Genomic DNA, 25,071 nt, shown 5'->3' on the forward strand with positions numbered 1-25,071 from the left:
AAGAGATATAACATTAATCATTTGTGAGGCATGAATAAAAAGAATGAAGTGATGGTTTTGCAACTGTGTTTTAAAGTAAATGCAGAAAGCTGAAGAATGAAATATGTAATACTGTGTAAAGTTTAAAACTGAGCAGATTAGGGAAAGAACTGTAGGATGACTAGGAGTGATGAGAGCCAGCTGCATGCAGACTGCGACGGGAGGAAGGGAGGATGCGACTACAGACCAGCTGTGTGGCTATTATCGGCATCTCGAAGGCTGAGAAACAGAATCAGTAGGTCATGATAACCATGACTAAAGTATTGAGCAATAATCAAGAAGCTGAGCTGAATAGGTTGCGCAATAACTGAGAAGCCTAATAAGGGGCTGACTGGTGAAAGCATCAAGCACCATAAAAGCAATGCTGAAGGAGGGAACGGGGTTGTTTCCTCGCAGAAGACCAGCGAACAAGATCGGACAGAGAAAAGAAGCGTAGATGGAAAAGGAACAGAGACACTGCCCCACTGATCAACTGCATTAAAAAAGAGGATCAACCCATGGGCCCAGAAAGGACTGTGCCTCAAAATTAAGAATCTGATCTAAAGCCTTTTTATCCAGACAACAGAAGTTAACTTGATCGGTGAACAGCTGATTGCTCTAAGTTTCAGGCTTCTGGAAGTCCTGAATCAACCTCATTATGTCTCCGGGTTTCCTTCAACACTTCAGCCTCTGGAAACTACTGTCTTCGGAGACATATAACAACAAAGATCCTGTTTAACCATCAAAGCCTGGAGCATCAGTGCCTGCCACTTAAAGGAAGAAAACTGAAGATTAAGTCATATTCCCTTCAAGAAACCACTCGTTACCAGAAGAAACATCCCCATCAGGTGCATGGATGAGCCTTTGTCTTCAAAGCTTCTCCAAACTCACTAGTTTCAGCATCAGGGAAAGACAAGTTGAGTTGATTGATTCATTTCTATTATTGAAATTATTTTGTGTGGCCGAATTTGAGCTGTTACTGACCCCTGCAAAAGCATTACTAATTAAAGAAAGCATATCAAATTCTAGTTAAATCGTGGACATTCAATTATTTGAGTCACCGTATTTTTTGGTTTTTCATTGGTGGTAAAAAGTCTTGTTGCCTGGTTCCACAATATTTTAGGAGGTTTTTATAGGTTGCCTTAGTCAAGTTTGTTAAAACAGCGTCCTTCGGGCTTGTGCCGAGTCGCAAAATTAGGGAATGAGCAGCCGTGAACAAAAGTGACTGTTGAAAGTGTGGATGACTGCGATAGGCTACTCAGTCGTCCAGACCACCAGTTGAAGAAAGGATAGACTTTTGTATGAAGGCTGTCAGAGACTAGGCGAGTCATTTCCCGACACCAGCTTAAACAGAACTTTCATTAAACCTGCTTAGTAAGACCTTTCAGGTTTGGGGAAGTCGGACTCGTTGGATGGAGAGCTGGTTTGAGCAATCCCTTTAGACATATCGAAGTAGGAGGGAGGGGTTAGCTCATCGGACAACGAAAGACCACACGAGACTCTTTTATGGGGAAAATGAAGAATGAGATTTGTTCTTGATGGTTACCAGAAGCAATGAAACGGAGAGCATGAGTTTCGAGATGGACCATTTTCAGAGGGCTGCCATCTAAGGCAGACACTTTTAATGGGCTGGTCAGATCAGTAGTTGGGATGTTTAATTTTCTAACTAATTCAGGACTGATGGGATACTTCTCAGGTTCTTGTGACGGCAACCTTCAAGGAGCAACAGAGTTGGGATTAGCAAAAGGCAGGTAAGCACAAAGGCAAACACAAAGCAGGGTTTGGTGGTCTGATTACCACTTGGCAGAGAAAACAATCCGACGCCTCCTCCAGCTCGTCAGGTGATTGCTCCTGATGCGGAACAGCTGTGCGGCTGCACTTGCCTGTCACACCCTGGTAGAGGAATAGTGAAACAACAACCACACAGCACAACAAACCTGCACTCGTGGCCTGACATTAGATCAGTTATTAGGTTAACTAAGGTATAAACCGAGCAATTAAACATTAAATTCAACCTGGAAAGACTCACATAAAGGAGAAACAACAAGAAGACAATTAAAGAATTTCTTAATGAAAGATTATTTCTTTGGCGCTCGGACCCCTGAGGGAGACGTAAACGCTGAGGATGATGTAGGTTTGAATAAACATCTTAGGATTATGATTAGGTACGTCTTCCCCCCCTGGGATCCGATCCTGGTGGTGGTGTAGGCCTTGGTATGGAAGGAGTTGGGAGCCCATGGTGGAGAAGGGGTGGAGGAGGGTCGAAGCACAGCAGAAGAGCTGTGTTTTCCATGCAGAGTCGAAGCACAGCAGAAAAGCAGTATTTTCCATGGAGAGGGTCTTTAAAAGTGATGCCCTGGGGAGATTAACAATAACTACCGATATATTAATGTACTTTTGTGACAAGGAAGTGTTACCTGCTGAGCCTTGATCCGTTTACCAACAGCAGCAACAACCATTTCTTTGGCAATCTTTTCATATCAGATGCACTGAACTGGCTGTAGCATCTGCTTCAACATTCTCCTTCGTTTGTCAGATATCCCGACCTCTGACATAATTTATCTTGTAAATTCAGAGGTTTCTTGTTCGAAGTACTCTGATCACAACTGGTTGCGCTTGGTGGGACCAGCCCATCTGTCCCTCGTCAGTTCTCCAGCTCTGAACCAGACAGCTCTGGCCCTCTTCACTTCAGGAAAATTGTGCAGAAAAACAGCTGCTGTCGTAGTATTGCTGCCACCTGAACCGTTTATCTTTGACGCTCACACAATGAATGACCGGACACTTCCCCTTAGACGTCATTTCTGGTGACTTTGGATTTGCAAAATTTAACATCGAAATATGCTTATTTTTTGTCAAAATTGTCTTTTATATTATGTCCTATTTAATCCTATTATCATACCAATTACTGATCATTTCTTTCAATATTAAGATGTTTTCTTTCAGTTTCTGCATTTGTGGGAAAAGCAATGACACAGGAACTTTAAAATGATTAGTAATTGGTAATAGAAGGCTCAATGCACTGCAGTAAAGTTAATTACTCTAACTTGTTTGATTTCATTTTCACTAGCTCTCACTTACCTTAAGTTTACTTTTACATGGTAAATAAAGAAAATGTTGATAGAACAAAAACAACCCTCATGAATCCTAATCCCTCGGGCTGGTTACATTCCAGCTATCATGTGACCTTTCAAAACAACATTTTCCCAGCTGAACTATGCTCAGAAAGTAAACAGTGACAAGTTTTAACCTTGAATCACCAATAATGTAACTTTTCAGGAAAGAAACACAATCGTCTTGCTTCTAAATATAAATTCATATGGTTTATTTAAAGTTACAAGATTTTTTTAACTTTTCAGTACAAATGCACGAATGAATGTGAAGGGGGATGTTAAAAATGTCTAATAATGTATTTTTGAATTAAACTGAATAATAAAGCTCATTGAAGAGAGAAAAACCTTAAAAACCTTAAAATCTTAACTTAAACCATAAAATCTTAACTGTTACATTGGAATAGCAAAAATAATAAATAAGCTTGAATACTGTTTTCAAATGCTGCCTTTATTGCTAGCAGACTAAATGTGCTTGTTCATATTCACAATTTTGTTTTTACTTCAATTAATCTTAGAATCTTCTCGGATTCCGAACTTTTGACTCAAGGATTTTAAAATTATATCTGTAGTGTTGATGAAGCAGTATGTAATCTGAGTTATATATATTTTTTGGGGTATAAACAGTATAACATCAAATAATAATAGTCAACAGCTAAATTATCTTTCAATAATTGCATTGTTTCAAAATTCAATTTAATGTCGGTGTCGTAATTTCTGCCCAAAAAACAAAAACTGATTCCTTAGACACTTTTTACAGATAAAACCCAAAGTATATCACAGTAATAACCCTATATAATAACCCTAAAATTTACCAGTTAAAGCAGTTAAAAAAGACAATAATTGTAATCCAGCAAGTCCAAACAGAATGATGTGTAATCATCTCCAGTTCAGCGATTGGCTTCAGCAATCTGAGTTTAGATACAGTATATTCCTTAAATGTTAAAAGAGCTGCTTAATAAAACTCATGTGATTCAGAATAGACAAAAATAGTACGCAAAATTCTAGCCCACGTCTACAGGAAATACTGCTTACTTATAGAAATCATGCAGTCAGAGGCAATGATCAAGGTTTTATCTGTTGTATCTGTGTTTAGTAAGAGAAACTTGTCATTTAACCGCTATTTGTTTTTTAAGGCAGTCAGTTGAACTAGACAATTTATGAAACTTAAACCCCTAAAAGAGTGGTACAGTTGGATGTCAGCAGCATAGGGATGACAACAGACGCAATACATACTGCCTAATAATTTGTTGAAGTGGAGGTACGTAAAGTTAGAAAACAATGGACACCACAACACAGCCTTGAGGAACCCCACAAGGCACATCTTTCATTTCTGATGTGACATGATTCACATTAAATATGAGTTCAGTTGGGATCAATCATAAACAATTTATAAAAACACCTAAAATTCACTACTTAAACCTAAACAATGTTCAAATTCATCTTGTTAATAGTAGTTCTGAGTTCAGGATAATTCATGTTTGTGCATTATTTCTTACATGGAAATGAACCAAGAAACTGAACATACTATAATAAATATAAAACATTTAAACAATTTTCAACTAAGTTAAACTCCAGCAAAATTGGGTATTAGTACATTAAAACTACCACGTAATTTTATCACTTACTTCCAGTGAATTCAGCCCGGACTGCGACTGCAGAAAGTCAACTTTGGTTGATGATATTTAAGGGAAAAACAGAAAGATCACTTGGGTCTTTTTATTATTATTTTATTATTAGGGTTAATGAATGAGTGTAAATTAAAAAGCTCTTACCAGTCACCCGTGGAAAGCCTTTCATTGTATTAAAGTAGATCTGAAGTTTTAGTCTTTATAAGTGTAAAAGAGCTCAGGCCTTTTGGCTAAACCTGAACAAAATCCAAAAACTATTCTATAATTTTTATTCATGCAGACTTAAATTATACATACACATAAAGAGACACACTGTGTCTGAATGCTGAATGTTTGGTCTTGTTGCCTTTCTGCAGAATCAGTTTGCAATCAATCCATCATGGTATTCTGTCTGAGATTTCCCCACTGTTATAACCAAGAGCCTTTTAATTTCTTTTTTTTTGTGTGGTTTTCCCCCTTAGAGCACATGTGGAGATCTCCCAAATGTTACTGAGTTCATTACGTCATAGCAGCTAAGGAGCACAAAAATGATCACATCTGCTGACCAGGGAAATGCACAGGAGACAACTGTGTGACTGTGTGTATGGACATGCACAGATGCTCCATAGTCACATGGATGGCCAGCTGGAGAACGTAAATCAGGCCCAATTTTGAAAGAAATGAAAAATTCAACTCAACCCTTCCCTCTTGAGGCTTGGCTGTGACTGAGAGTTCTCACTTTTACTGAATAAGCACAACATTTTAACATATGCTTTATGCTTTAGGATATATTAAACCCACAAAATAACAATAACTACAGACAAGTGTTTTGTGTTTACTATATCAGAGTGAGGGAGTAGTGTTTTGAATTTTTGACATTTGTATTTATACAAATAGTTTTACATGTATTTTGTATTTAACTGACCTGGTTTAACTGATGGACATTAGAGCATATCTCAACTTTTATTAAATTAGTGGTGTTTACATATTCTGTTTGGTGCTGGTATGTGGCCATAAAGAATGGGAATGTTGACTTATAAGTATTAGTACTAGACTTACATTGTATGCATTTTTTCACAAAAATGGTTAGTTTGTACTAAAGTAGTCAAGTAGTAGTTCAACCATTATTAAAAAACAGCGGGAATTAGTTTTGCTGCAATGTCTTTAGCAATTCCCACCATCTGAATCAAAACATTCATTCATTGCATGAATGAATGTAAGGTCATCATTGCTGTTCTTGAGTCAGCTTGAGAGCGAACTCGTGATGATGAGGAATAGGTCTTGATGTTGTTTCCACACACTAATTGCCAGATCGCAATGTTGCTGGAGCCTAAGTCACCCCAGGTGCCTTAAAACCCAAATAAAGAGGGCAGTGGAGTGTGTTGAAGCCTTTTGTGAGAGTTGGAAAGGTCCCCTCTGGACATGGCAGCTAACAGGTCATTTGTAACATGTAGCATGGTCTCTTCTTCATACAAAAATGTTTTCTAAATTTAGGAAAATGTTTGAAAATTGTTTAGCATGATCAAAGACAGAAACGTGGTTTGTGTCAAAGTAGCCTTTGGAGAAGGTAAATGGGTCTTCGTCATCTGTCTTTGAGCACTGAAGTCTAGCGCAGATGACAAGCAGGCTAGAGGAGAGGGCGGTTTCCATGGAGCAGCCTTGCATTTGAATGCCCAGAGCTCCCTGAATTTTCCTGTGTCCTGTGAGACACAGTGTGGAATATATTTAAAAGATCATTAGACAAGAATAAAGCAATCAATTCACTGGCTTAACAATTTGACTGGGTTTTTAATTTAACATACTTTTTTAGTGTGCATCTGTGTGTAAATGCATTTAAAAAGCAACTTGAAGATTTTTCTAAAGTGTGGTTTTGGGCTTTTGACTTGCTTACACTGGCACATCTTGTCATTTGCTCAGCCTGGTAAGATCCCTTTTGTTTGGCAAGCTGCAGTTGTTTTTACATACATAATCTTTCATTGCCTGTGTTTAAATAGAAAACAGCTGGACGATACTGTAAAATTGGTCAGCGAATGATTTATCCAGCTGGAATTCTGGAATAGATATCATAAGGAAGCTCAGACAGGATCAAGAGATAATCTGGATGCTCCAGTTGTAACATTGTGTTGAAATGTGACATTGATTACAATATGTGCTATATTTTGTAGTGATGTATCTATATGTGTATTGCTTTGCTTATTAATAACACCACCAATCTGATTCATTCATCAGAAGTATTGAACAGTGAACCCTAGAGGTGAAGAGGGGGAGGGTAAGAACAAAGGAATCACAGAAAATGGTGGGAAAACATGATGTGTTAGAGGATAATTGCATGCCGGTGTTAAAGTCTATTCTTTCATTTCCCACTTGTGTTTGCCTTAGTCTGGTGAGAGAAGGTAAAGCATCTTAAATCAAAGAAAAGGGACAGGCGGAAGGAGGATGGGAGGAAAGGCAGAGGCGAAAGCAGGGGGGAGGAGGGAGTGCTGTTGCTTGTGCCTCCGCTGTCATTCTGCTGCTGCGCGGTTCAGCAGCAGGAGGGCGTGCAGAAGGGAGGAGAGTGAAAAAACGGTGTAGAGGAGAACAGAAAGGAAGGAGAGAAAGGGAGCGCCTGGGCAGCACTGCAACTGCAGCCGCTGCAGCAGTCTGTCAGGAAGAAAGAGGGAGATAGAAGGAGACAGAGGGAAGGAAAAGAAGACAGCATGATTGCCTTGGAGTGTATGTATGATTTCACACAAGGAGAAGAGTTTGACTAAGGAAGACCATTTTCTCCCTCCTGATGCGTTTTGATAATGGTCTCATGCAAGAGGCGTGCTCGGAAATAGTGTGAAAGAGAAAGAAGGAGATCTGAAGATGGAAAGGACGGACAGCACCAAGGCATACGGCCAAGCAGATGGCAAAGGAGTAGGCATGGCAGCTAAGAGGGCCAAGTCTGGAGTGCCCCAGAGCACACAGCGTGGGGAACTAAAGGTTTATCGGGGAGGCAGCTCTGAGGGTAGGATACCAGTGCCCTCCAATCTTCGCAAGCAGAGGTCGATGACAAACCTGGCTGTCCTCACTGATGCTGAGAAGAAGCTGCACCTATATGAACCAAAGTGGTGTGATGACATGGCCAAGCTTGGAGCAGGGCAGCCCAAGACCAACAAGCCAAAAACCACAGGGGGTGGCAGCAGTGCCGGCGGGGGTGCCCCCCTTACTCGAAACCTATCCAAATCTGAACATTCACTGTTCCAGGGAAAACCCAAACCCTTCAGCGCCTTAGCTGCTCCCTCTGCCCTGAGCAAGCAGAGCCGCATACCTCGTGGTCCTTTTGCTGAGGTGAAGCCTTTGAGCAAGGCACCTGAGGATGGAAAGTCAGATGATGAAATCCTCTTCAGCAAAGCGAAGGCCATCCCAAAGAAAGCTGGAGCCGGACCTGGAGGGGATTCGGGCTCCAAAGGCCAGGGAGAGGAAGGGGGAGATAAGCCCTTCCTGAAGGTGGACCCAGAGCTCGTGGTCACAGTGCTAGGAGATCTTGAGCAGCTTCTTTTCAGTCAGATGTTAGGTAAGTACAGCAGCACCAGGTTTGAGCCAGAAGATCATATTATCTCCTCTGCACCACGCACCCTTTGATACAGCAACTCGGCACCTGCTTTGCAGCAGGTCGACATTTTTCCTGAGCAGGTTTTACACAGTTCACAAGTGAGAGGGCGCACAGGGTGCTAGTCCTTGTTTTATGAATGATATCTTAGCTGAGTTATTTCACAGAGATGTTGAACACCATGACAATCTATTGTTCCTACTCCTCCAGCATGTGGCTCAGATGTATGATGCTCGAAGGCTCAGATTATGGGAAATATGCTCGCTCGCAATTATAACATTACAGAGTGACTGCATGAAGCCTGGGGTGGTTGTGGTTTATTACCAGCAGTTTGATCATCTTGCTAAAGCCCTCATTTGCTTAAGCATGTGCTGATTCACCAAAGGCTCTATCCGCTTGTGCATGCATGCTTCCAAAAGAACGTTGACAAAAAATGCTGGGAATGACAGCTTGCCATATTGCGTTCCTTTTCAGACATGCTTGAAGCCTCTTCTCAGCTTCAGTCATCTACAGAGTTCTGACAGAGGGTTTACATTGTCTCTACCACTGTGGTGCAGAGCATAAAGCTTTATTACGGTTGGTGTAGATCAGGTTTTGATAGGCTTCATGAATGAAAAGAGGGTTTTAAATATTCACGGAGGTGATTAGGATTGTGATGGCTGATTCCTTTGTATTTTGTTTATCTTCAGACATGCAGGGCCTATTGTATTTCCTAGCAAGTGGAGCATTATCACCTGTAGTCACATAAGAGAACACAGCATTATCTTTGGAAATCTGCCAGATGTTGTTCAACACAAAGCATGCACTTATTAGGCTTCACATCCAGTCAGTCTTTTCTTTAAATTAGATGTTTCAGCTTTTGTGTTACTTAATTACTTAATGCTCCAAAACCTTGGATGCAAGAATGAACTAAAAATAATCAAAAAGGGGGAACTTAAAAGTATAATTCTATTGATGAACCCAGTTCAACCTACTGATTCATTTCGACAATTTTAAGCACCATTATAGCGCAACATTAAATCTTAGATGTACCAGCATGCATTTGCTTACATGAGATTAACTTTGTGTCATCAGCAAGAGTCCTCTTGCTTTTTAAGGAACACATCTGTTGCAATTTGACATGTTTCCCATGCCTCATTAACCAGTATAGAAATCAATCATTCAAGTTAGTCACAAATTATATAGCAGCCAGTGAGAACTGTAAACAACACAGGACATTTGGCAGCATCCACATTTCCATGTCCATTGTGGGAGTGCATGGAATTGTAGCACAACACTTATCTTTCCCTTTATGTATCTGTTTGACTTTCAAAATGTATTCAAAGTCAGAGCTTTAAATATTCAAAGATTACTGTGTTTTTAAACAGTTTGAGAAAGCTTAGATGAGTAAGTACTGACATTTCAAAGCTTCTGATTGGCTAATTCACAAAAGTTTAGTTAGTTGGAGACTTACTTGTAAATATTTTTTTAAAGCACACCTAAAACACAGTTCTTCCTTGTGTGCTATCATTGAAAAATTCAAAGTAATCAGCCAAGAGAGTTGTGGAACTCTTTGGGTACAATTTCCAGATGCCTGAAGGTTCCACATCTATTCAAACATGTATTTGTAAATACACAATGGGAATGTCCTGCCATCATACAGTTCAGGTTGTTGAACATGCTTTGGTGCAAAATGTGATATACTTAAGAACAAAAACAAAAGTTCCTGTGACAATAGTTTGCTGAAACTGGCAAGAGATTGTTATTATCCACATTGAAATAAGTTATATACCAAGATGGACTGAAATGCCACTCAGTGTAGTAGAAGCCATTGCCATTAAGGCGACATAAAAAGGCAAAACTCTTTTTGCATATACCCTCGGGGAGAAAAACTTATGGAGGTTGTGTGAAGACCAGCTCTGTGATCTGATGAAACCAACATTAAATTATTTAGCCATAATAATAATTGGTGCATTTGTAGATAAAAAGGAGGAAGACTGCAGGGCTAACACCATCCTAACTGTGAAGTACGGGTGTGGCAGTATTGGGTTGTATGGGTGTTTTGCTCTATGACTGATGCTCTTTTCAATATAGATGACATTGTGAGGAAATAACATTATGTAGAAATACTGAAACAGCATCGGAAGATATCAGCCATGGAAGTTAAAGCTTGGGCACAAATGAATCTGTCACATAGGCAATGACCCTCAATATAGCACCGAATAAGTTACAAAGTGGCGAGAGGACAGCAAAATCAATGTTTTGCTGTCAAAATGTGTGGGCTGAACTGAAACATTGTGTGCAACCAAGATGGCCCACAAGTTACATTAATCCTGTCTGGGGATTTGTGGAAGGATTCCAAAAATATTTGATTGAAGTCAAATAGTTTTTAAACACAAGTCTACTAAATACAGAAACAAAATGTTTGTAAGCTACCAAATTTGAAGAAAAAGAGAACTGAAAATATTTAATTTAGGTTTTTGATTACATTTCAAAAAGTGTGAAAATCAAGGCAATACGTCTGTTATTTTATCATGTATGTAAATATGACTTCATTACTGTTTTCAACCAATGTCATCTTGGCACATCAAGACTGATTATTCAACGCTGGAAAATTGAATGTTCAGAATGCTTATGTAGTTACCTGACTTCATTGTTTATGCATATAGCATAGCTGACCCTAAACCTGGCCAAATGACCCTGATGTGCCCAGCACCCTGGAGTAGATCTAGACTCATCGGACTGCATGACATTTTTATTTTGCCTTAGAAACCTGACTTTATGCTTCTAGGAAATGAAGCCTTCTTACAGATTAAACTCAATGACAAGAAAGTTTACGTCTGTTTTTCTTTAAGTTGAGCAATAATATGACCCTTCTAATAGAAAGCATCTTTTCCTGCTACTACTCACTTTATCATCTAGGGTTAAATAACTTAGGAACTGAGAAAATAAAAATAATGTACAGTCAGCATTCATGTTACTGTAAATAACTTTATATTTACGGTCTGTTGTACATTTAAGGCCTTGTCTACGATTAATATTGAGCTGCTTCTGCCACATACCTCACTATAAGCTCCCTAAAAGAATGCTTTTGCTTCTGAACATAGAAGGCCTCTTTGTTTCTTGAACATCAAGAATGATGGAGTTAGTTAATGGTCTCATTTATTAAACTGTCCAGGTAAGTTTATGCTCTAAAAAGCACAGGGATATAAAATATCCAAAGCCTACCATTAAGATGTAAACACAAAATGGGGTTTTTTGGATTTTTTTTTTTTTTTGCAGAATTTGTAAGCTTGTGGGCCAACACACCTGTGTAGCTTTTCTCTGCTTCAGATCAGAAGCTTGAAATTATTTTCAAAGTGACAATGTCTTCATAGAGTTGCATCCTTGAGGAATGTGTTTTATTAGAACAGAACTGTTGAATACAAAACAAAAAAGAAATGTAACAACCTCATTTCAAAATAATTGTCTGGGATCTGTCATCCCATATCTGCACAAATGTCATAATGGCCTTTAGTCATCATAGTGGAAAGGTAAATGGGGCAAACAGTGGTCATAATTATCATTGTTTCATACATCAGAGGCATGCAAGATTCAGAAATGTTTACTTACACAAAATAAAAAGTAAATATAGCATATTGTAGATCAACTGTATTACATTTTTCTATTCGACGGGGAGTTTAGTTTTGCTCATTGTGTTCTGTTTGAGTAAATATGTATAAATGAAAGATCTGCTTCCTTCAGTTTTTTCTCATGTTGTGGGTGGAAACTGGGACTAGATCAAAAGTGTTTATCCATCTTTGTCATCAAGCCACTCATTTGTTTGAGAGAATTACAGTATCAAAAAGCTACGACATAAATTCAGGTTTTATTGCGTGGCTAACAGTAAAACGATTTGGTATGTGGCCAATGAATAATGAAAACATTTAAAAAGAAATTATTTTAAAAGTGAAAATGATTTTATTATGATGTAGCAGGAATTGTTAACATTAGTTTCCAGCTCTTCATTACTGACACTGCATATTATTTATCTATAGGATAACTAAATCTGTCTTGCCTGTTCGCTAATTTCCCATTGTGATAAACAACGAAAATGCCTGTTTATATTTTCTGTGTAAAAGAGCTGCCATTTTTTTCTGGAAAAATGGAACAAAGCAGAATTGGAAGCATGGCAGCTACATAAACCTGTAACGTATTCTAATTGATACCATTGATTATTTATTATATTATCTCAATGAATTCAAGCAGTGTGCAAGAGCTTTATTGTCTGACTTGGTAATACTTGAAGTGTTAATCTCCAATTAACAGTTGTTTATTTTGTGTAGCTTGACATGCACTAGTTTACCTCTTTATCTGTTGGAATTTTGTCTGAATTTATTTATCATTCATTAAATGTTCCTCATTCAGGTCTACTTCATATCAGTCAGACTGTGGCAATGTAGAAAAAATGTGCATAACCTCTCTGAATAAGACCATCGGAGAGTGGACAATTACTCGCAAGAGCTACCTCTGCCTTTGGATTATGTCGAAATTTGCCCTCTCTGTTACTGGCATTGCTGCAGTGCAGGATGCCAAATGACCACCAGCTGTTACACAGGGGTACCGCTCATACTTCATACAGGATGTATTCAAAACAGATGGGATTCACACGTGTCTTATATTAAGCATTCCTGCTTCAGCGCATTTCCTGGGATTAATATGATTTTGTAGGATGTTCAACCCTCTTCATTCTAATAAAATAAGTTTGCCTTTAGCTTTGTGGGTAACAGGTGGCATGTTAAGGAAAAAAAAAATAATAATCAGCGTGTCCTGGTAAAGTGCTGTGTTACAGCATCCCACTAAAACCGTTTGAACCTCCATTTTCCTTTTAACTAGGGAAACTGTAAGAATCAAATGGATATGAAGGATGAAGTCTGTGCAAAACAAAACTGGAACTGAAGAAATGAAAGTGTATTTAATGTCTAATGAGAACTAGAATTTTCCAACCACTTATGTTTAATCTCTTTGGAAGGATGGATCATATTTCTTGTTTATTGCAGAATTATTTTATTTGAAACAACTTCTACGTTGAAATAGAAACGTTTATGTAGTGAACCGAGACAAAGTAATTTTGAGCGAAAATAGATCCTATCTTTTTCAGTCTACAATAAAGTTATTTTATGTAGCAGCTAAATTTGTTTTAATGTTTATATGTGTATTTTGCAAATAAAAAAGTGCGGATAGCTATATAAAAAGTAAAGTATATCTGTTAGTTTCCTATATGAACTTATAGGGGAAAAAAAGTACACTCTCTTTCGATTCTTGAGTTTTATTTAACAAGACATTAATGATGATGAAATTAAAATAATAATAATGATGAAAAACATGCAACAAATTCAAGGCTGTCATAAAAAAATTAAAATTACGCAATAGTTTAAAGCTGTGTGCACAATAACCTATTTACACTTTTGTTGCTTCTTAAGATTAAACAGAGCAAGTGTATTTTGATCATTTGCAAATGTGGTTGCCTTTTTAAAAGCAGGATTCTTGGTAGTTTACTGCTCAGGGACATACAGGTTTCTGTTAACACAGTCCCAAGAAGACAAGACATCTGCAATGTTGCTGCCCATCAATGTATGAAATATTATAATGCCAATTCTAAGAAAAAATAAATTAATAATTTTACAAAAAGACAGATTGTATTCAACTCCATGAGCTGAAGCGATGTTGGAAAGAAGAGTGGGCCTACATTTCTACAAAAAGATGTGAAAGACTAATAAATTTGTCAGTAAAACAACTACTTAAAGTTATTGCTGCTAAAGGTGGTTCTACAAGCTATACAACCATGGATTTTTTTTTTTTCTTCATACCCTGCTTTTTCTATTTTGGTTTCACCATTTGTTCAGGTAAAGGTGGATCATTTTCAATATGCTCCGATGTATAAAACCTAGAATTGAATATACTTTATACATGCATACTTTTTTGTTTTTACCATGATTGTATATTTTATACAGGAAATGGTGATAAACAAGTGTGAGATTTAGACATTTTCCAGATATGTCTAGGTAGCAGTTTCTTAGCTCCTGCTTTTACAGTGAATGTACAATTTTAAGTGTTAGGTATTCTATAAAATAATCTGTTTATCAATTAAGTAATAGTTTATTCTTACTTTAGTCTTTCCAGAATCACACTGCACCAGTTTTCATTGTGCATTGTGCAAGAGGTCAGCTGTATTGGGAGAGGTCACCAGCCAGTTTCAATCAGCATTTAATTCTTTAAAGCTTTCACAGGTTTTAAAGTTAGACAGCTTCTGAAGTTTTTAAAAAGGCAGTATGCAAAAATGTTTTATTACAGTTAGAATCTACAACATGCATTTTTAAATTCCAAGAACTGGATCAGACAGTGTATATGTAAAGTCCTAGCTTCAACAGCAGATTTTCTTTTTCTGTTTCACCTTCTAATTTACAAGTAGGTGAGAAAACATGATTTAAATATACAAAGTCTATTTTTACTTAGTTGATTTTTTCCGTTTCATGTTCTTTGGACACCGCACTGAATTAGTTACACATCCTCCTATAACAGTAGGACATCACTCTTACATGCAGGGTCCCCTCACGTCTTCGCCACTCACCCAGCTTTCCCAGTTAATGCATTTAATGTTCGTTTGTTTTTTCCTTGGGTTATTTGCCTCAGCTGTGCTGTGGAAACCCCCAGATTCTTATTTTTTTATAGATACATATTTTACTGCTAACACAACACCCCTAATTGTACTGTAATATTGATTTGACAGGGTCATAACCCAGTGACTTTACAATGCATGCGGGTTGGAGAAAATAAGCAGGCACGGAGTAATTTGTTGTGGGTGTTAGCTTGGTGGTGCTTATAAGAGTTGGGGCATGTTAGGATTAGCTAATGCTCAGTGGATCAAAAAAATACACTTCAGAAGGAAAACATCTGTAAGAGATCTTGGGTGTGGTGGGAATCCCCCTGCTGGGCAATCTAAGTTACAGACAACTTCAGGAAGTACCACATCAGTTCAGAGGGGTGTAGTCTGAAATGGTGAAACAGCTTACTGAGTAAAATTACTCATTACTAATGACCTGAACATGCAGTGCACTGGATGGGTTCCTGCATGGAAAACAGCTGGCAAATCAGTGCAGACATACATTACATAATGTAAGCCAACTCTTACGCATGCAGATAAAGTTCATTAATGTTTGTGTGGACTAATTTTCCTAAAATACATGCACAAACCTAAATAAAACAAAGCCACCTTTTAAATAACTTTTATTTTCACACAGATCCAGATTCCCAGAGGAAGCGAACTGTGCAAAATGTTCTCGACCTCCGTCAGAATCTCGAAGACACAATGTCGAGTCTGCGGGGATCCCAGTTGACCCACAGGTAAACACATCCAGATCTGCATTTACTTGTATGTGTAAACATTCTTGTTCCATACCAACACAGGAGGACGTTTTGTGTTATTTATTCACACAGGAGTAATATTTAAAATATAGGCTAGGATTAAAAGAAGAAAAACTCACTGAGTGAATCAATACATAACATAATCAAGTGTAAGCAGTTGTGTCGAAGCTGCTTGGGGAATTTCAACCTGATGCACATCTGGCTCCCATCTCTTTTTAAATAGGCTTCTTTCTTTCATGCTTTTGGTAGTTCGGCAAAATGCCTGAACAATAACAACAACAAAGTACAACAATTATAGCAGAAAGAACTGATGTTCCTAGAACATCAGTTAAACACATGAATTTTTGTAATAAAAGGAAGTCAAGGAAATTCGTATTGATATTTTTTTCCTGTCTGAAGTAAAAACATGAACTTACAAATTGTAATTTTGTTATTTGACTGCTGGGACAACCATGAGTGTCAAATAATGAGAAAAATATTTGGCTGGTCATGCTTAGCTTATTTCTTCCTTCAGGTAATTGTGTCCAAAATCTTGTGTGTAAAATCCTCCATTTGTCTCCTATTAATCAACAATTTACTAAGAAAGTCAAAAATACTAATTCTCAATAATGATAAATTATCCATGAAGAATAGATAAAAATACTTACAGACTTTGCATTATTTATTTGGGTGAGTTAGTTCATCCAGTTATGCAACCCACAACAGAACATTTGCTTGGCGTTTTTAACCCTGACCTACTTAAAAAACAAGTAAACTTCAACATTTTCACACACACTTACTGCTGCATTTAATTGCATTTAAAGATATCATAGCAAAGATATCAGGTCATCCTTGTTTGTGTCTTTCTATGTGGTAACTTGTGATTTATTCCCTGAAGATGGTATGACATTTTATTTGATTCAAGACCAACAAAGTGAGTTTCTTTGAAGGAATTTTTAGGAGGAAGTAAAATGTGCTCTTATCTTATCAAGACGTGTCATTTTGCATGTAGTCAACTTCTTGACTCATATACAATTGTGAAATCCTCTGACTCTCCTCTTCTGTCTCTCTCTAGCTGTCTGGATAGCAGTAACGTGGGCTACGACAGTGATGAGACCAATGCCCGCAGTATTTCCAGCATGTCTAACCGCTCCTCACCTCTGTCCTGGCGCCACGGTCAGTCTAGTCCTCGCCTTCAGGCTGGTGATGCCCCATCTTCCACAGGTGGTGGATACCAGGGCAGTAAGAACTCCTCCCAGTACACGGCCCACACCATGCCTGCTCGCTGCTCCAGCCGTCTCAGTAGCACGTCTCGTATTGAGCTCATTGAAGGTCTCGACGATGACCCTGATCTCAAATCTGGTTACCTGAGCGATACTGACCTTCAAGGAAAGAGCCTTCCAGATGATGATGATGATAACTTGGCTAATGGGTAAGAAAACAAGCTTTTAAATGTTTACAATTACAGCAGCAGCTAAAGAGCTGTAGTATGACAAGCCATAAGTTCAAAAGCTGTCCTTTTTCTAACTTGGCAAAGAAGTAATGGAAAGACATGAAGTATAATAAATCAGGGCACATTAAGAACAATTAATAACCTTGCCAGGATGTTGTATTTATACCAGCGAGTGGGGTTTCGAAAGCCTCCTCCAGAGAAGAATAAAACCCAGAAATTATATTTGGTCTGAAACTCCCAGCTGATAAAAAATGTATGTAAAAACAGGCATTTCATAAACATGCCCGAAAAGCTGTATTTTACACTGACTGATATTTTTAACACCTCTTTCTGAGCAGCAAAAAATAAAAATAATGTCACTTTTCATGTCGCACAACTATACAACAAACATTTTTGGCACCAATGCCTTGCGATACCTTAGATGTACCTGGATGATTTCTTTTAAAAAACACTTCACTCTTAATTAGGTATTTAGAGCACATGTCTTATTATTTTATTAGTTTTTAAATATTGAATTTTGATCATTAGAACTTGGATATTTTTAACGGTATTTTTTTAGTCACCAGCAATCTTTTAAAAAACATTTGGACGTAAATTGACAGGAAATGGTGAAGAGGGCAGAGGAAAGGTATGCATTAACTATGACTTTAAAATGTTCTCACTCACTAAACCTAGTATTTTTAAATGCTTATTGTATTGAATACTATACTGTCGGGGGAGGATCTTGGGTCGGACCAAAGTGCAGACAAGAGCTCGGTAGCCGCATCATAGTTTATTCCTCAAAGGCAAAAACGTAACAAAAACACTGCAGATATGAATCAGAGTCCAAAATACAAAACCTACAAAACTCTGCAGGTACTAATGGCAAAACGTAGCATAAAATCCAAGCGAAGCATGAACAAAGCATAGATGTGGTAGGGAACGGGGTAGTAACAGAAGGAACTAGCGAGGAACTAAGTACACAGAACAACTAATATACACAGAGCACATAGAAGGGAACAAAAGGCAGGTAATCAAAGAAACAGGAAACGGGTGGGACAAGGAACAGGTGAAACAAAAAAGGACTAAACAAACAACAGAAAACACAAACTAAGCAAGAGAATAAATCAGAGGAGGAAATAAAGAACTAGAATAACTATGAACTAAAGTAAACAAAGAAACTAGAGGAGAACATAGAAACAACAACCTAAGAAATAAACAAAGAGCCATAAGGATCATCTAAATTACAAAATAAACCATCACAAGAACCCACAAAGTCCAAAATGTCACTCCATGACATATACATTTTACCATCTGCTTTTTAAAGTAAGACTAGTATAATAAGACGTTGCTTATTTAGTCTGTCAGGCACTCTGGTAGCCAGCCTGCATCCACAGCAGAAATCCCACTCATAGGTTACTAAATGTATTTTTTAAAAAGTACTTTAATAAGTTGGACCTCCTTCAGTTTCAACACTATAACTGTCTGTGTTTTCATGACCAAATTGACGAACAGGCATAGCTGACTTTTTTTAATGGAGGGAATAGTACAATAGCCTTGTTTTAGCCAGCTGACTGGCAAGGCACAGCATCATGTGGAAGAAGGGGGTACGTTACTCTATGCTCGGTGGAGCCAGAGAAAGGTCCATAACTCTCTCTGGCATCTCATTAAAAGGGCTTTAAATAGTAAGAACACTGATGGATTACTTCTAGCTGCTTTGAAACCATATCTCCGAAAACCTTGGTATGGCTTGATACTGGCACCTGGCTAATGGCTAGTGCTGGTATGTTTATTGGCTGGCCTATTAAATGTCTTTCATTAGCAGACCTTACACACACATTTTTCTGACTATTTGCTGACCGTAGCATGTTTTTGTTATTGAGGGAAGAGGTAATCAAGGTACAAAAGTAGATAGCCCCTCATTTGGTGTGAAGACTATTGTCAGCAAGTGCCAGATACATTAAATAGTTTACATCTTACAGATGGAAAGCTGCTTCTTTCAATGTCTTTGCATTTTTTTTTTTTTTTTTTGCTTTTCTTCTCTGTGTTCTAGACTCCCACCATTGCTCTTTTCATTTTTCATCCTTTGTGTGTCTTTATCAAATTTCCTCCCGCAATTTGACAGAAGAGGGTGAGACTCAGAGAGTGACATAAAAAGAATCAAGGACAGTTCTCTAGAGTGGAGTAGGAGCTTTATCTTTGTTGCACATGTGGAGGGATTTAAGCTCAGCCTCTGGAAAACTCTGGAGGCCCTGCATCCCAGGTCACATTCTTATTGTGTGTGGTAAAAAGAAGAAAAGAGATGACACACATTTAAAGTATTTTGGAATTAGAGCAGAAAAATAGAACAATTAAAGTGGAGCAAGTTGGAGTTTGGTTTGTTAGAATAGAATGAAGAAGGTGGAAAAAGACAAAATTACTCAGCATGTTAATACAGAATATATGGAGGACTAAGTCCAACATATCTATTTTTAATAGTAAAATCAGTGTCCTTACAATCTATTTGCCCTTGTAACATATGTATATCAGTCCAGCTGCATTTATGTAAGAGTTTGACTACGGCCCCTTAGCTTTTCTTTTTACACAACATATGCAGCCAAGATAATATTCAAAAAATTCTACAAGAAATCTCTTTTCTTAAGAATAGCTCATCATGGTCTGTACCAATCCACAAATCTTACACCTCCATATATGCCTCACTAGAACATGAGGCGTATATGGAGGTACACACACACACACACACACACACAAACACACACACACACACACGCACACACACACACACACACACATCCATGTTTTACTATCCTTATGAGGACTTTTTGATTACTTCCATTGACTTCCATTCATTTTCCTTGATTTTTATTGCCTAACCCTGACCCTAACCCTAACCAGTTAATGCCTAACCCTAACCCTAACAATAACTCAATTCATACCCTAGTCCTAAACCTAACCCCTGTCCCAAGAACGGAATTTGAAAAAGTGAGGAGGAAAATGTCCTCACTTTGTCAAAATGTCTCACTTCGCAATAAAAATACGAAAAATGGTTCTCACTCAGCAACAAGTACAAGCACACACACACACACACACACACACACACACAGATAACTCCAAGGTGAATTTTTCCAAATATGATCCAAGCAAGAGAGGTTTCTTTAATATCTCGGGTGATTTACATGCTTAATCTTAGAAGCAGTTTAAACCCTGATGCTTTTCTCATCATCCTTTGCATATGGTTAGCGGAAAGTGTACTTATTTCTGCAGCAGAAATACTGGTGTGGTGGGACTCTATAACAAAAATTTTACCTCATAAGTATTGCAATAACCTTTGGAGCAGATAAATAGGTAATCCAGTTTCTGAAGTGGGTGCAGAAGCCCATGCTGCCAGTTTTCTCCTGCAAAATCTGTGAACCATTTGCATTCTTACTACATCCCCCTACACACATTTACAGTTCAGCTCATTGAGAACCATTAGCTTCCTGCTTTTGAAAATAGAATAGTCCCTTGCATGGTAACCATAGAAACCAGCTGAAAATCGACTGTAAAGAGGAGGTGCAATTTCTGTTCCCTTTCAGTAAAGGCCCAGACATTCTCATTTTCACACAGTTCAGTGATCTGAAATTAGCCTTAACAAAATTTCTTTCATTTGATTATTACAAATGGCATTTTGTTACAAAACCTTTAAGATGACAGTGATTCTACATTCTATATATACTGTAGATATGTAGGAATAAAAAATAGGCATGTTGTTGCTCAGTTTTTACTACAGCACATTGCTTGTGTTGTATTGATTTATTCAGTCCGGACAACACTGTCTGTCTAAATATATAATAAGTGTGCTGTATGAATGTCATCATTGTCTTCAGCATTACTAATCGGATATACATTATACTTTTAAATATAGCATACTATACATTATCTTAGCCTTGTCCTCAGTTCACTCCTTCAGTCAGAAATTATTTGAATTCTACGAACACAACACAATTTGTTGTAATTTGTATGCATAAGCGGTTCTACATTATTTAAAAAGTCCTTTGCAACTAATGGCTGCAAGTGAAAATTGTATCGGTTGCAATGGCTTATCCAATCACCAATGAGTTACATGATGCCTAAGAATTGTGTAGCTGAGTTCTGAAGGTTTTGATGTGCATTGATAAATAATAGTTTACAGCTCAAAATTCCCGATCTATAACATTTATTTGATATAGTTTTTCCATTGTGTTCTTTCATGGTCAGGATAAATGCAAGCCTTATACCTTAAGTAGAAAATGTGCATTTAACTGGAGGTCCATCTGCATGACTAGCAAATGTACAGTGTATGACAGATTTAGATATTACTTTGGCAAATACACACTTGTAAACCTTAAATCTGAAGATATCCGTTTTGTTTTTCTTAAAACCTTTTGACTAACTGGAAAGAAAATTAGGGAGGGTAACTGCAATTAAAAGTAAAGTAAGGACAGTTTTGTCTTCTCTTCCACTAACATTTTAGTAAATTGTTATTCCCTAAAATCTAAAGAACTGGAAGATGAATACAGAACTTCTGTATTTTCAATAGTTTACAACTTTCCTTTTGGTGTTCAGTTTAAGCCTTGAGCTTTACATGCTTAGATCCTTAGCTATGATTTAGACATGATAAACCTACAATAAATAATGCTTCGGCCACTGAGGAGCAGAATATAAAGTGATGCATTATTATTTCATACTGCAGAAACAGTAAACGTATTAGAAAGCCAATGCAGGTTTACAGACAGAACACACACACACTCCAAATTGTTTGGAGTCATGTTTCATTCAACATTGGGAATCTGTCTGTCGGTCTGCATCTTAGTGCAGCAGGATTATTCAAGACAAGTCGATAGTTTCAGGCCATAAGAAGATTGTTGGTGACTTCAAACTTTAAATCAGTGCTATGTTTGCATGAAATCCTACGACACACTGCGGAAAATATTTATTTTCTGTGCAAATCCACGATTTCCAAGAAATCCAAGATTTCAAAATGTTACATATGAGTTTGGTTTTTGGAATAAATAGGAAACATCCTTAGTGTAACTGTAAGTTAAATTACAGCAACCTATGAAGCTTGCAGGATGTAGCCTGTCAAGAAACGATTAGGTTTAAAATGAGAACCTTGAAGGACAGCCTTCCTTGAACTGTCTACTTGGGTCTGATTGGTTTGACAAATTGATTAATTGCTCAACAACATAGTCTGAACATAAATTATGTTGTGCAGGCATTTGTTGCAGGGAAGGCAGCATTAAATTCTCTTTCTGGTAGTAAAAACTGTATTTCATAAAGATTTAATTTACCTGGAAGAGTTAAAGGAATACATGGCTCAACAGAGTTGAGACTAATAGTCAGGTTGCAGTGAACAGATTAACGGTGGCATTTGCAAACACATTACAGTTTCATCCATCCATTGTCTATACCCGCTTCTCCTTGCAGGGTCGAGGGGGGGCTGGTGCCTATCTACAGCGGTCATTAGCCGAGAGGAATCGGTCGCTAGTCCATTGCAGACATGAACTGTTTTTCTTTTTTTTATCCAAGGCTACTGTCTCCGATGTTCAAATTCAAATTAAAAATATTCAGATTTTTCTTTGGTTCAGTTTTCAATTGTTTATGTTCCATTATGGAAAACAAGAAGTTTAGAGTGTCAGATATTACACATATTGATTCATATATCTTTACACGGTGGGTTCATGGTAAGTAAGAAGACATTTATGGACCTTTCTCTATACAACAGCACAGAGGCAGTAGTGCAGCGCAAAGGAGGAAGGCTGGTTCACTACTGATCACATTCGTGCACCAACACAAGTCGGGATGTGCTGCCATGGCAACCGTCTTCCACTGACCCAGTGATGGGCTGCCTTGTGTGTCAGTTTGGTAGCTGCTGAATCAAATGAATGTTTGAAGGATGCATGTGAGAAATTCAATCGGTGGTTTATGTGAGAAAGAAAAGGCCTGAAAAAACAGGAGAAAAAAGCATTACTTCAAGTAGGTTATTGTTGAAACAGGCTATGATGAGACATAGTGATGAGATTGTTCTCTAATTTGTCTTGGAGGGACAACACAGTGTGAATGTATATTGTTTTTTTCAGATATTTGCAAGATGGGATTCCCCAGATTAGCAATGACACTGATTGTGGGGAAAATCTGTTTTTTAGTCATTTTGGATAAATTCAGAACATGTTTTTCTAATAGATAATACTATGACACATACTCTGTAAAGTTCTAAATGTATGTGATACCCTTTGCCATTGCTTCTCTAAATTGTGGGTAAGCATTTGACTAATGTTGCAACATGAGCAAAGGTATTTTCATTGTAGTTAGTGAATCTCTTAAATTTTTTGCATGTGCTACATTTAGGTCAGTTATCAAATATGGCAAACTAACAGCCTCACTCATGGAAACTGTGTATTGGCAAATGCATTCCATAATGCACTAAGGGTTTTCGGCAGGCATCTGATCCTGGATCGGTTCCCTCAGCAGTCTGTGTTCAATTTCCCTTTCCTGTCTGAGTTCTGGTCTTAGTCACTTAGTACCTCCCAGACTGTTAAAGCCTCCTTTGTTTTTTCTGACCCATTTAAACCTATCTGTACAAACGTTGCTCTTTAGCCTTGCTGCTTTTGGTCCTTTTTAGTCACTTTAAAGATTACAATTTCATGAGGCAACAGCATCAAGTGTGTTCTGCAAAGAATGCAGCTCAGTGTAAAGGATTTCTAAATTCTGAGTCCTTCTGACTACCCCTGTATCATTTTAAAATGTGAACATTTGTATTTAAAAATTTGTTTAACCAACAAACTTCTACTGTCTATTATGGTATAACATTAGTCACTGTTAAACCGACAGTGCACACACTCTTCCACAGTTGACAGCTTTAAAACACATCTGGGGTCAGCATGGAGTTCTCAGCAAGAGTCACTGAAATAGTGACTTACAAAGACTCCCCGAAAACCAAATGTGCCTTCACATTCACCAGTGTTCTGAGCACTCTGAATAATAAACCATTACAGCAGCACCCCAGGGAGTATGAATCATCCCTGTATCATGTCTGGATATGCAGGGTGGTGTTTGCCGCTCAGCCCCAGGTGGAAATTGTTTTTTTTTAGTTAATATCTTTAAATATGATTCACATGGCATCTGTTTTGGTTTTTTTTTTTTTGTTGTTTGCCAAAGGTGGTACAAAAATGTCAGATTATATTTAATGGTTTAGTTAAAGATTTTTTTGTATAAGCTAAATCTGTACACAGCAAGCATTCGCTTAGCAAAAAAGCACTATGAACACAAACAGGTTAGAACAAACATGTGAAGTGAAACAATATTAAAAAAACTCAGTTGGTTATTTGTTGCCACATGACCCTGTTTTTTTAGTGGGTGCATCAATAGGATTGCCTGCTTCATCTGAAGATTCCTTAGAACAATCTTGACTCTACAATAATTTTCTGGGACAATAACTGACTACTGTGTCCATATTTTTAGGCCCCTCAGAAGTATGGAGAATACAGTCAGTGATGCTGCACTGATCTCAGAACCATTTTGTTTCACTGTTCTGTAATGAAAGCTGCCCAATCCTATTTGTTTTTTTTACCTTGAGACAGGTAAAAATAATGCACCAGAAGGATATAAGGTGTGCTTCCTTTTATCTTTATTCGTTTGGAATGAAATGTATTTATGCCAACATAAAAACCCACACAAGGTGGTATGTGCTGATGCTTTCCTTCTGAAGTAATTTCTCCCACTGTGCTTCAAAAGAGAATGCAACAGACAAATGTCTAGTGGTCCTATGCATCACGAGTATCATTTAGTTTCTTGAATGTCAAGTGGTGTTTCATTTTGATACACTGTGAAAGGGGAAGTGCGCTACATTTTGACTATATGCCAGGGTAAGCTTGAATTATTTCTGCCCCCTACTGGAGTCCTTATCTTATTACATTTATATTTTACCTTGACTTTCTGAATGACTGGGAA

General features: G+C 37.8%; 1 protein-coding gene across 2 annotated transcripts in view; it reads left to right on the forward strand.

The window, feature by feature from the left end:
* The first annotated feature begins 7,201 nt into the window (after positions 1-7,201).
* Positions 7,202-25,071, forward strand: part of nav1b (neuron navigator 1b) — a 58,578-nt gene continuing 40,708 nt past the window's right edge. For both annotated transcript variants that reach the window (XM_047348393.1, XM_047348396.1), the window contains exons 1-3: positions 7,202-8,273; positions 15,569-15,671; positions 16,747-17,103. In XM_047348393.1, coding sequence (XP_047204349.1) covers positions 7,583-8,273; positions 15,569-15,671; positions 16,747-17,103 — 1,151 coding nt within the window. In that variant the 5' untranslated portion in view covers positions 7,202-7,582. The remainder of the gene's footprint in view (positions 8,274-15,568; positions 15,672-16,746; positions 17,104-25,071) is intronic.

The sequence above is a fragment of the Girardinichthys multiradiatus genome, chromosome 20 (genome assembly GCF_021462225.1).
Source record: "Girardinichthys multiradiatus isolate DD_20200921_A chromosome 20, DD_fGirMul_XY1, whole genome shotgun sequence".
NCBI lineage: Eukaryota > Metazoa > Chordata > Actinopteri > Cyprinodontiformes > Goodeidae > Girardinichthys > Girardinichthys multiradiatus.